The 12,299-nt window shown below is 48.1% G+C and overlaps 4 protein-coding genes across 4 annotated transcripts; 2 read left to right on the top strand and 2 right to left on the bottom strand.

The window, feature by feature from the left end:
• Nucleotides 1-1,704: 1,704 nt before the first annotated feature.
• On the top strand, nucleotides 1,705-3,233 carry VTN77DRAFT_863 (uncharacterized protein; the record flags this gene model as incomplete). Its single annotated transcript, XM_069425148.1, has 7 exons — nucleotides 1,705-1,722; nucleotides 1,787-1,834; nucleotides 1,905-1,977; nucleotides 2,053-2,132; nucleotides 2,190-2,528; nucleotides 2,587-3,060; nucleotides 3,117-3,233. 7 exons carry the CDS (start codon nucleotides 1,705-1,707, stop codon nucleotides 3,231-3,233), a joined length of 1,149 nt encoding a protein of 382 aa, XP_069280344.1.
• Nucleotides 3,234-4,744: 1,511 nt separating this feature from the next.
• Nucleotides 4,745-6,620, bottom strand: VTN77DRAFT_862 (uncharacterized protein; the record flags this gene model as incomplete). The annotated part of the gene is made up of 4 exons (XM_069425137.1): nucleotides 4,745-5,759; nucleotides 5,815-5,942; nucleotides 5,994-6,376; nucleotides 6,512-6,620. 4 exons carry the CDS (start codon nucleotides 6,618-6,620, stop codon nucleotides 4,745-4,747), a joined length of 1,635 nt encoding a protein of 544 aa, XP_069280343.1.
• Nucleotides 6,621-9,043: 2,423 nt separating this feature from the next.
• Nucleotides 9,044-9,795, top strand: VTN77DRAFT_861 (uncharacterized protein; the record flags this gene model as incomplete). Its single annotated transcript, XM_069425126.1, has 5 exons — nucleotides 9,044-9,101; nucleotides 9,176-9,261; nucleotides 9,335-9,502; nucleotides 9,558-9,727; nucleotides 9,789-9,795. 5 exons carry the CDS (start codon nucleotides 9,044-9,046, stop codon nucleotides 9,793-9,795), a joined length of 489 nt encoding a protein of 162 aa, XP_069280342.1.
• Nucleotides 9,796-11,050: 1,255 nt separating this feature from the next.
• On the bottom strand, nucleotides 11,051-11,461 carry VTN77DRAFT_860 (60S ribosomal protein eL39; the record flags this gene model as incomplete). The annotated part of the gene is made up of 3 exons (XM_069425115.1): nucleotides 11,051-11,099; nucleotides 11,263-11,363; nucleotides 11,456-11,461. The coding sequence occupies 3 exons, from the start codon at nucleotides 11,459-11,461 to the stop codon at nucleotides 11,051-11,053; spliced, it is 156 nt and encodes a 51-aa protein (XP_069280341.1).
• Nucleotides 11,462-12,299: the final 838 nt, after the last annotated feature.

Below are 12,299 nucleotides of genomic sequence, written 5' to 3'. Positions count from 1 at the left end.
ATTGGTAACGATTTGTTTGGTACCAGCCCGGCAATGTCCCATGCAAACAAAGAAGTATAACAATGGCCACAATTCTGTCTGTCGTTGAATCCTGCCGTAAATGGGAGCGAGAGAGGAAATAATTCGACTGGGATGATAGCAGGTGCCAGGAAGATTCTTGTCCCAGAGTACGCAAGGGAGATGAGTTGAATCAATCCACCCTAGTTCAGGAGGCGCTTGAGCTTGGTGCAATCAACCTCAGGGGAAAGACGGTACCTTAGTGCACTTAGAAGATGTCAAGATGTCAAGCACTGTGTCTAAAGACTTTTTTTTGTAAGGACTATTTTTCTTTTGTTTAAGAGGACCATCAAAGTGTCTAAGCAAGATCAGGTGATGGAATGATGGTTACTGCTCCATAATATCGGTCAGAAACTGTAAATTGTGTGGCAACAAATGATTGCTGCCCTCGCTCCATAATAAAATTACTTGCAAAATGCTGTGTACTTGAGGGCTACTTGATGATATTATTGTTGGTGCACTGGTCTGAGCAATGTTTATTTTTTTGTTTCCCTGCAAAACTTCTCTCAACCGAGCAATCCTTGTCCCCGAACCCGGTTGTTCCGTACCGTAATTCTAATACTTTTCAATGACTGCCTTTCCCTATGAAGGACGGAATATTACGGAGATGCCTCAGACATCGTTTGACTCAGTCTTCGACATCAAGGGTAAAAATCCTGAATATGTTGGAGGTCTCCCGGTTGACTGGCAATGGACAGTCACTACCGAAGCTACGGAACCACATCCACCTACACGGTACGAAAAAAAAAATATTACATATAGAGGCCGAACAGAGCCGATAGGAGGATCTACTATTTCATCCCTATCGATGCCCAGTTACCTAACAGATGTCGATGACTAGGGAATTTCTCCTTCTTCTGTAACGGTCTGGTCAAAACTACTGAAAAGTGCTCGTCAACCTTGTGTAAATCTAGTAGATAGAGCCCGTGTGTATGTACGGTACATACGTACATACGTACATACATACAGTAACTATATAGACGCGGGTAATTAGTACAGATTGCAGGCCCACCGCATCCACTCAAAACTTTGCCCCATCTAGGCGCATTTTTACACGACTTGGATGTAGAACAAATAAGATCGGGAAAGAAGGGGAAAATACGACCACTTGAGGTGAGAATAGTAGAAGGAAAATTCAAAAGAAAAAGAAAGAGAAAGAGAGCTGTGGGCAATCCGCTCTGATCGGACTGCTGCATAATGCTGACTATATCTGCACTGTATTTACAGACGTAAAGGTATTTGTACGTATAGAAAGAAGGCACCAGACAGCTCTCATGGAAATTGCTCATGAAAATATACCAGGATCGATGAATAATAATAATTTTTAATCTGGTAGGTACGAGGCACTTTACAAGGTGGGCCGTCCTTATTGGGCGTGGGCGGGCAACCTTAACGCCGTGGCGCCAGGATGAAAGTGGCCTAGGGTGACGTTAGCGAGGGGATCAAACTGGAAGGCAGCGACAATCATCATCATCATCATCACCACCACCACTCCCACTTTCTTGTCCCCCATCTCTCTTGCTTCTTTCTGGTCCGTTCTTTTCACCCCCAGGCTACCAGCGACCTTCTTCTTCGTCGCAGCGACTGGAATCTCATCCACAGCTTGTCTCGCTTCTTTCCCGCTTCTCTTCCCCCAGTGGCGTAAAGATGAAGCTCACTTTCAAAGTATGTCGATCGATCCAGCCCGAGCATCACCAGAAATCCACAGGCTGACCCTTTTGTCAACCAGGATCTCAAGCAGCAGAAGTTCGTCATCGATGCTGAGCCATCAGAGACTGTACGTGTCGCCCTTGGATTGTTTTCGGCATGTCTTTACCGTGCGGGGTTAACCTAGCTGTTCTCTCCAGGTTGGCCAGCTGAAAGAGAAGATCGCGAAAGAGAAAGGGTGGGATGTCGCTCAGCAGAAGCTCATCTACTCAGGTGCGTCAGTCGCTGGGCATTTGATGTTGCACTCTTCTGGGGACCAAACAAGCTGATCGTTCATTCCCGGTCCAGGCAAAATTCTGCAAGATGCCAACACCATCGAGTCATATAACATCGAAGAGAAGGGCTTCATAGTCTGCATGGTTTCCAAGGTAGGTCGTGACATACTGCTGCAAGATTTTCGGGTAGCCTGTATTAACCCTCCTCAGCCCAAAGCTGCACCAGCCACCACCGCAGCACCCTCACAAGCACCGTCGACACCGGATAGGACTGCGGCAGCACAAACGCCAGCAGCTCCTGCTCCGTCCGTCACTGCTGCGGGCCCCGCGGCACCCACGACTCCTTCTCCCGCTGGCCCGGCGACTACAACTACGACTGCCGAGACTGCTACTTCTGCCTTCAATGACCCCTCCGCCCTGCTGATGGGGCCTCAGAGCGAGTCTGTAATTGCACAGATGGAGGCGATGGGCTTTGCCAGGAGCGACATCGAGCGAGCTATGAGGGCCGCTTTCTTCAACCCTGACCGCGCGATCGAGTACCTTTTGAATGTGAGTGATCCTGGTATCTGGACTACAAGAAAAATTTTCACGATCTGACCTCCTTTAGGGGATTCCAGAAGATCTCCAGCGGGAACAGCAGCAAGCTCAGGCGGCAGCCGCCGGTGCTACTCAGGCAACCACTCCATCAACCGGTGCGAATGCACCAGCTGCGGGTGGAGATGAGCCTGTGAACCTGTTCGAAGCCGCTGCACAGGCAGGCGCTGGTCAAGGTGGTGCTGCTGGTCGTGGAGCTCGTGCTGGTGGCCAGGGAGCTGAAGCTGCCGCTCTCGGAAACCTGGACTTTCTTCGAAATAACCCACACTTCCAGCAACTGCGTCAGCTAGTGCAGCAACAGCCTCAGATGTTGGAGCCTATCCTGCAACAAGTTGGAGCTGGTAACCCTCAGCTGGCCCAACTCATCGGACAAAATCAGGAACAGTTCCTTCAACTGCTGGCGGAGGACATTGACGACGACACTCAGCTGCCCCCTGGCACCCAGGCCATCAGCGTTACAGAGGAGGAGCGAGATGCTATCGAACGGGTATGTTATTCGGCTGTGAGTGTGTCTGATTGATTTGGGAGCTAACCGCCTTTCAGCTCTGCCGTCTTGGTTTCCCCCGAGACTCTGTCATCCAGGCCTACTTTGCCTGTGACAAGAACGAAGAGCTCGCAGCCAACTTCCTATTCGAGCAGCCCGACGACGATGAGCAATGATTTGTTTCTTCTCTATTACGATAGCCCCACCCCTCAAATCTATTCTAATGCTTTTCTTGCAATGAATCTCCCAGCGTGTCTCTTATCTTTCCTATCTCTGCAAGTCGTATCCTTGTTCCTTCCGAAGCCAGCTCGCTGTCGAAATTTATCTTCCAGCAGGGTGTTTCATGAACGTTTCCCTCTACCATCTTACCAAGTCATTTCGAGTTTAGTCCAGTATCTACCTTGAAGCGACCTGACTCCATCTTCTTATCCTATGCTCTCCTGTCTTCAAGAGTCTGTACTTTCTCCCCTTGTCCCCGCCCTCCCTGACATACGACTGGCAGACCCCGATGCACATTTTCCCGTGGTGAAACTCCCCAAGTTTGCTGTTACTTGTGTACTTACGGTTATCTGGGCAAAATGAGGATTCCTTGATGGTATCAGCCGTATGATTCTGCCGTATCTCTCGCGCCTTGGCCTTCAACTTCGTAGATTGGTAGGTATCTGCTGTAGGTAATACTTGAACATTCCCAATCCAGAAAAATCCAAAGCAAGGCAAAAACAAATTTCCAACAGGAGTACCTAAATTCCAACGTGACCAATTCGGGGCCCTGGTTAGATCTCAGTTTTTTTTTTCTTATTCCGTTTCGTTTATTAGGTACCTACTCAGTAGTGAGTGCATGACGCATCCCGACGAAGTCACGAGGAACTAAAACTAACATCGAGCCAACTAAGTAGCTAGAATAGATACATCACGAGACAGGTCAGCGTGATAGTGATAGTGTCAGCGCCTAGGAGTTAGGAGTTCTATAGAAGGCTGTATTGTATGTATGTAGTGAATCCCGTGAAGTGAAACGAAGCAAATAAAATATTACAATACCCGAGACAAACAAACAAAGGAAGGAAGGAAGGAAGATGGAAAAGCTGATCGATCGGCCACATCGATCTTTTTTTTGGGGGGGGAGGGGGGAAGGGGGCTTCAATTGAAAATCAAGTCTAGGTGTATGTATGTAGGTGGGCTTTTCTTTCTTTCTTCCCCTCCCCCCTTAAGAGAATTAATTAATTCAGGTAAATAAATGAGAAGAGAAGAAAGAAGCCTATCTATGATAGGACTGGTAGGTATCGATTGCGGATGCGCACGGTATATATTATATTTCTGTCTCTTCTGGTGGCAATCACCACCATAGTATATGTAGGAATGCGTATGTGTATGACTACGTTATGTACTGTCCTACACAACTCCTGTTGTTGTTATTGTTGTTGTTGCTGTTGTTTTTTGTCCGAATCCATCCTATCCAACCAAACCAGTGTAAATGCATGATGATATTAGCTTTTATTGTTAACCTGCCACCCATCCCATTCCATCCCATATCATACCACACGACCACGAGTCCAGCCTAACCCAGCCTGGTCGAGCATACTCGAACNCCAAACCAAACCCAAAAAAAAAAAAAAAAAAACTATCCAAAAAAAAGGAGAGAGAGAAGAAATAGAAAGAAAAGGAAATAAGACGCACTGAGTGAATTACATCACTCGCAGCCAACTCGTTCCACAGCCCATACAGTCAACCCCCGCCTTCCAATAACCCGTTTCAGGGTCGGGAGGATGCCATCTTCCCCAAAATCGAGATCGTCGAGGTTCAGATGCTTCCGGTAGGTCCACAGCTCATGCAACCGAAGGGGAGGGCCAACATCAGACGACGACGGTCGAGAGTAGACGTCTAGGAAAGTGGCAGAACGGGGCGCCACGAGGAAAACCGTGTTGGTGGCCCGGGAATCGTCAGCTGCCACAGGCTTGGAGCCAGCTTCGCTGTCTTTTGGGCACTTGGGAACGGCCGTATCCAGCTCATGAATCATTTCCATCCCGGGAATCCCCATCAGATCGCGGGTCTTGATCTCCACAGGGGAACTGCTGTTGTCACCAAGCAGCCAGAGCGGCGGCGAATACGTCTTCCACCAGAAGACCGTGGCAGTCCCTAACCGGCCATCTTGTTTGGTGGCCAAGCTCGCCGACACAATGGCTGGTATCTCAAGTTGAGTTGGGACAACCCCTCCTTGGTGATAAACGCCCATGAGAAATCCCAGGGCAGCATTGAAAGCAATCCAAGTTACCAGCAAAAGCCGCGACTTGAACGGTCGAATGCAGGTCAGCAGCAAAGGCACGCACGGGATCAAGAAACGAGGCTCTTGATGGGGAAAGATTGACAGGATCATTGTGCCGGAGATGGCAGATACCGCACGCTTGTTGTTCAGACGAGCAAGAGCCCCCGACCGAGTAAATAGCGATAGTATGAGTATCACGAACGCAGGGCCTAGCAGCTGTGGCAGATTCACCAGGAAATGCTGATAGCGAGGATGCAGGCCATGAGTGGCCAGATTGGCGGTATTGGTGTTGTAGAGGAGGTTGTTGAGAGGTGTTATTACAGGATTACGAATCGTATCGAGGAAGGAGAATGAGGAGGAACGATAGAAGACGGTGTCTGTAAGGATAGCAATCAATGTGAAGAACGATCCGAATCCGACAAAACAAACGAGGGCGAATGGCCTGTAGCCCGACCGTTAGTTGGAAAGCAGATCGAAAGAACCACTTGGATCCTTACTTGCGAGCAAAATGCGGAAGCAATTGTAGGCCAGGTATCAAGAGAAAAGCAGGGAATGTTATGCGGTTGAAAACGCCAATGACTGCCACAACCGACAGCACAGCACATGAGAAAAAGGCGGAACGCTTCTGCACAAATATCAGCAGGTGTCGCTTCAGAGTACGCAGTTTCTTTCGAACCTTGTTGTCAATAATGCGCTGGATCAACACTAGTCCCCAGGCCACCAAGACCGTCTCCAACGAGTTGGAGAAGGTGTGCGTCTGATATGTCCATGTGACATAGGAAGAGGCCACCAAAACCACCGTTGGGACACGATACCGCGGCGTTGATACCAGCTCGTAGATCGCCCAGTCCTCGAGCACAAAGCTCAGCACAAACATGCCCCCACGCAGTACATAGTAAACTAGTTCTGAGGGAGGGCTTCCAATTCCCGTCTCATTGTAAAACCATCTCATGAGGCCCATCGGCAAGCCGTAGACGGGCCATAGTGGGAAGACGCTGCGGATGGGATTCGTGGAAGTGAATTCCCACGTCAGCTGCGATGGATAGGAGTATATGCGCCCTGGAACGTCGCATCAGCTGCAAAAGCACCACCTGGTTGCACTGTCCTCCGCAGATCCAGCCAACTCGGATCATGCAGGAAGGCTGTTCTGGAACGTTGCGGCGGTCGCATCGAGCGCACACGTTTCGAACGTACCTGCAAATACCTCCGGACCCTGAAAGTGCTCATCAGGATGGAGATAGCTCGGGGAGAGGGCGAAATAGATCCGAACCAGCAGGAGAACCAAATAGGTTCGTCTCCACATGGCTTAGATTGTTGGCGCGCAGCACGGTGAGCTCAACAGACACATGCTGCAGCGACTGCGGGGGACTCTTGAAAGGGATCCGTGGATACTTGAAACATTTTGCGACGAGGTTGTCTCGGGGTATATAACTAAGCAGGATAAAATAAATGACTGTGCTGCGCGGGAGGCCCTGGACGATAAGTTAGTGCAGACTGCCTAATCAGGGCGCGATTTCTTGTCAGGAGTCAGGACGCGTCAGTAAGAAGTTATTCCCCTCTGACCATGACGTCGGGAAAGGATCCACCCTGCCTGCATCGGCTTCGTTTTGCCGGACAGGAGATGGCAATCGCAAATCAGAGGTTGCTCTCCAGTAATTACTACTGCACATCAGTCCCCTGTGGTGGGAACTATGAAGCGATGGCTCGAACTGTCGGACATAGCTTGTCTCCGTGCACTGGAGATACGATGTTATGTCAGGGGCCAAAGCCCAACACCTACACTATATCCCCTCTTTAGGGGTCTTCCTACTTTGCTTATTATAACTCCTTAAGCATATTAATTTTTTACCATTCTAGTCCTAGTTACAGTTCTCGCCATATTCTTCCCTTCACCCTTGTCGTATTCCTTGCTATTCCTTATACTATTGTGTAAGGCAGTATCTAGGTATTAGGTAGCCTGAGGTATTATTGTCTGACTACGATTTTAGCAGTTGTCCAGTCTGCAGCCTGCTTATCTGTATCTTTTGCTGCAGACCCACTCGTATTTTTTCGAGAAAAGAGAAACGAGTGGGGTGCTTCTCGAACCCCTTTGGAAACTCTTTGGTGCCTAATTATCTCCGATCGTATCGGTTGGAGCAAAGCATATCCCTGTGTGCTGCAATCCAGGATTCATAATACTTCTGCCGCTGACACTGATATAGCTTGGAATGCTAATATCTCCAAAACCTATCTCCGAGTCAGATTGACAACCTCAGTGTCAGCGACCACTTGGTCAAGCATATGTGTAACACCAGGAACTTCCGAAGCACAGGCCTCTGAAGTATCATGGCAAGATCTAGCTTGGTAAACAACCAGGCAAGCAAATTGTGGCGCGCGTCGAAGCGCTGTAACTTGGTCCTCAAACTGGGATGTCTTCGCAGCTCTCTCACTGTAGACTAAGTGTGGAATATGGGTAGCATGGTCGAGGTCGTCATCGTCTAAGTCATGTACAGGAGTAGATATAAGTCTGCTTGCTTTTGTGGCAAGCCATCAGCAATCAAGGCCTCTGAAGCATATGGCATGCCACAAATCGGAATCTCACCATTGTTCCTTCAATCGAAGCACAATACTATCTTCGCATTCGATAAACTCTCTTTCTCTCTCGGTCAATCGATCCTTGTACGTCTGAGCTCTGTCAAAATCAATCGAGCACACTCTTTCCGGGTCATCCTTGGCCACCGTCAACCCATGCTCCTTCAATCGCCGGTATGCGCGAGACTGGAGAACGTGGATATCTGGTTCGTAGTATTTCCTGGACCGCGACCATGGTGCTATCAAAGTGTTCTATTGTTAGAAGTGATAAATGACTCTAGAACTGTCTTTGTTGTGGGCACCATTTTCATGACATGTACTTTGGATAACAACGAGAAATATGACTGACCACTCAGACTCGACAGTCTCTGCTTGAAAGTCACTTCAGAACATTGGAATCAGTAAGCTCCATTGCTGAAATTATATCAATCAAAAATGCTGGTCCACTGCCAACAAAGTAAAGAAGGGCGTGTGTTGCAGTCTAATTCATATACTGCTCAGACCCCTCTGGTCTTGACCTGGTCGAGAATCACTGTATTACAAATGATAGAAGTGGTTGCCATCCATGGCGAATCCAATGGCTTAGCATAAGTGGATGCGACGTGTCTTTCTCTTCCTCTTCCAAAAAATGACTGGGGATGGAACAAAGTTGAGTGAGAGGATCATTTCAATGGGCGATTGCTGAGCTTCCAAGGTTATTGTATGCGAGAGGAGACATAGAATCCTGCCTGCCTGCTATTTCCAGCAAGGTCCTTTGTCTGCCCAGAGTGGTCGAGGCGCTTGGGGCTGCGGCTGTTCCTTGGGCGGTCGCGCGGGGCTGCTGGCTCTGTCCCCGGCCCGCAGTGACTTGCCATCATCGCCGACACTACGACTCATTGCAACTGACTTCAGCCTCCGCATTATTCACGGCCCTAGCTAGGCAGTAGGCACCTTCCGGCGCTTTTGATTCTTTGTCCTCCCTCATCCTCTGTTACATAGAAATCCTCCCTTCCGTTCGCTTCTCGACTCTGCCACTGCCTACTCTGCAAAGTTTGTTCACCACAGCCTCAGCTGAAAGAACAGAACTGCTGACACACGGTGTTTTGCAGAGGACTGATAGATTTTGTTCAAAAGAACTCATCTAACACGAGACAACCCATCTAGTCATTATAAAAAATGGCTACTCCCAATACCATCACTCTCCAAAGCTCGGACGGGGTCGATATTACAGTGGGTAGGTGCTCTGTCGGCTGTTTCGTGTTGGACTAGCTTACATTGTTCATGACTGGATGCTAACCTCCTGTACAGAACGTGAAGTTGCTGAACGTTCTATCCTGATCAAGAACATGCTGGAGGATCTGGGTACAACTGATGAGCCGATCCCGCTTCCAAATGTTAGTATCTTATCATCATCCACACTGTTTTTCTACGTCGGCAGTAATAACTGACAATTTTTGTATTTGACAGGTCAACGAGGCCGTTCTGAAGAAGGTCATCGAGTGGTGTACTCACCACAAGAATGACCCCCCGAGCGCCGGCGACGATGACGACTCCCGTCGCAAGACCACCGACATTGATGAGTGGGACCAGAAATTCATGCAGGTGGACCAGGAGATGCTGTTCGAGATCATCCTGGTATGTTAGGATATATTCCCCGTATTCCGTTGAGTTTCCAGCTGACAACCGGCAGGCTGCCAACTACCTCGATATCAAGGCTCTGCTTGATGTTGGCTGCAAGACGGTCGCCAACATGATCAAGGGCAAGTCTCCTGAGGAGATCCGCAAGACTTTCAACATTCAAAATGACTTCACCCCGGAGGAGGAGGATCAGATCCGCCGGGAGAACGAGTGGGCTGAGGAGTACGTTTGCACTGTCTTTCACTCTTGTTAAAACGTTTTGCATACTGACTTATTTATCTAGTCGCTAGTGTCTTCTCTGGGATCCAATGTTACGATGTCTACTTGACTGCCTTGTTCCTCACGTACCTGAGGCTTCGACAGCTGCACGGTGGTCAGGAACTAAAGGCTAAGGCATACGATGTGTTGATGACAAGGTGCCCGGGAACGGAACTTTTTAACGTCTTTCTTTTTTGCTTGCTGGTTTTTCCCCACTTTATTATGGCGTTTGTTTGGTGCATACCTCCATCACTTATCATATCAATAACTCCAAGGGTCCGGCTCTTTTCTTTGTTCCTTTCGCTAAGGGTGTAACTTGCGTCCGATTTCAGATAGTTGGGTCCTGCTTCTGAAATAGATGTAGTGTAAAGTTGCTAGCTGGTGCTGATATCTAGGAATCCGGTCCAAAAGGGGAGACTATAATCTACGATAAAAGATATCATTCCAGAAGAGTAGTAGTAGTAGTCTGGGTAACTTGGAAGAGTGAGTTATCTATCTATCGAACAGATCTTATCTAGGTACGTATTTAGGACGTCACAAGTCAGTTATTTACACTAATTCTTTTTTCCGATTTCATTTATTTTCGAGACTTTTCATTCCGTTCAGTAAATAGTCACCTATCCCACTGTCTATTGGCGGGGCGGCTTGGGAAATCATGTCAAAAAGAAACACAACAAAGGGAAAAAGAGATTCATTAATGGCAAGACAGAAACGACGTTCAATTCGACAAGCTCTCTCTGTCTCTCTTCTTTCCAGCTCCTCCGTTCTCTCCCACAGGCTCTAAGCAAAGATCTTTTTTTTGTTTTCCCAACTATGAAAAGATTTCGAACGAAATCTTCAGATAAGGCTCTCCGCGCGTATTCATGTCTTTGTCTTCCTTTGATCCACGACCTAATAATAATAATAAACATGTCGAGAATCATTTCAGTAGTCCCTCTTTTTTCTTTAACCGAGTTGATTATCAATTGATGCCTCCTCCACCCATCACAACCTTGTGCTATCCTTCGTCATCATTTTTTCGTACCAGCCCTCGTCAATTTGGCAGACAGTGATTTGCAGAGCGTCCAGTCGAAATTTCGGGCAATATAGACTCTATTCGGTTGAAGACGAGCAAGTTGTCAAGGAGATAGCGCCAGTCGTCGGAGGGAAAGCAAGAAGCTCATCTCATTTCGCATACAATGGCGAGGGTTGATACCGCAGAGAGGAAAGCGAAAATACTAAGCCATCGGAGGAAAGGGCGAAGGAGCCGGTAGATGGAGAAGAGAAGAGGTGAGGTATGTGTCGAATTTACAGGCCGAGACGGGTCTTGCGCCAGTGCCTCCTCTTGGCGTTGTATCTGCAATTTGTCCATCGTCAGCATTTCAGTCCCTCTCGAAGAAACGTCAAGGCGATCTCGTCATCCTATCGGAACATCATCCAGATTTTTTTTTCGTTTTTCCATCCGTAAACCCAAGAGGCCTGATTCGACTCGGGATCGACGCGGAGAAGGAATGCTTTACCTGATGGTGTTACCAGTCCTGAGACGAATCCACTGAGGGATAGGACGGTTCTGCTTCTGCGCTTTGGCAAGCTTCTGCTTGATGCGGAAGGACTTGTGGCTCTGTTCAGAAACAAGATAGGTCAGTTATGTTCTTGTGTATACATAAACCCGATTCAACAAAAATCCCCTCGTCAGAGAAAATCATGACTTACCGGCATCTTGATGGCTTGTCGTGATGGCGAGCTCGGGGATACGGATACGGACTGACAGCGGTGATATTGTCGAGTGTCGTCGACTAAAAGTCCACGCTTTTGGGGTGGTGATTTTTGTGTGGGTAGGGCTTAGCGTTTTTCGCTTGACCCGCGGTCATGTGACTGCCGGTTAGCTCCGCATTTGCATCGACCTGTCCAAGAAGGCAGGGTTGCCAAAACGAAATTCAAAAAAAGTGAGGGATCTACTTGAACTTGGAATGCGTGTTGTGCAGATGCTTATTTTGGTCGATTAATATTCCGTCGACTCCTGTCGGTGTTTTGGGGGAATTTATCCAGTCAATCGCAGTTCCATCTAATTTAATTACCAGCTCACCGAAGACTCGCAGGTTCAGAATGATTGACAAGGAGACAAGTACGTTGAGGTAGAAAGCTAGATCTTTGCGCATTTTCTACATTGATTGATATCCTATGGTTTCGTCGATGCACGCAAAGAGCGTACGACCAGTCGTAAATACCTACTACCTAGCCAGATAACGAAACAGCAAAAAGCAGGTAGACCATTTAATACGTCAGGGGTATACTGTACAGACATTGTGTTGGTTAATGATAATAACATCAAAATGCTGTTCAACTTCTGGCTGTTGCCATTCTTGCCAGCCTATGCATGATGCTGTGCTGACGAATTGTAGCACGACAACTTACCCTCGGCTTATACAATGATACAGGGATGGGAAATTTTGAGGGATTACAACATGACTCATCATGACTCAACTTCTCAAGGGGACCTTTCAGCATGACTTCATCCGGTGATCTCTGCATCCCGGTTAATTTTCTGAGACCTCTG

Source organism: Rasamsonia byssochlamydoides (assembly GCF_041956645.1).
Source record: "Rasamsonia byssochlamydoides strain NRRL 3658 unplaced genomic scaffold VTN77scaffold_11, whole genome shotgun sequence".
Lineage (NCBI taxonomy): Eukaryota > Fungi > Ascomycota > Eurotiomycetes > Eurotiales > Trichocomaceae > Rasamsonia > Rasamsonia byssochlamydoides.
The sequence above is the reverse complement of the archived record's forward strand: the minus strand, read 5'-3'. Positions and strand labels throughout refer to the sequence as shown.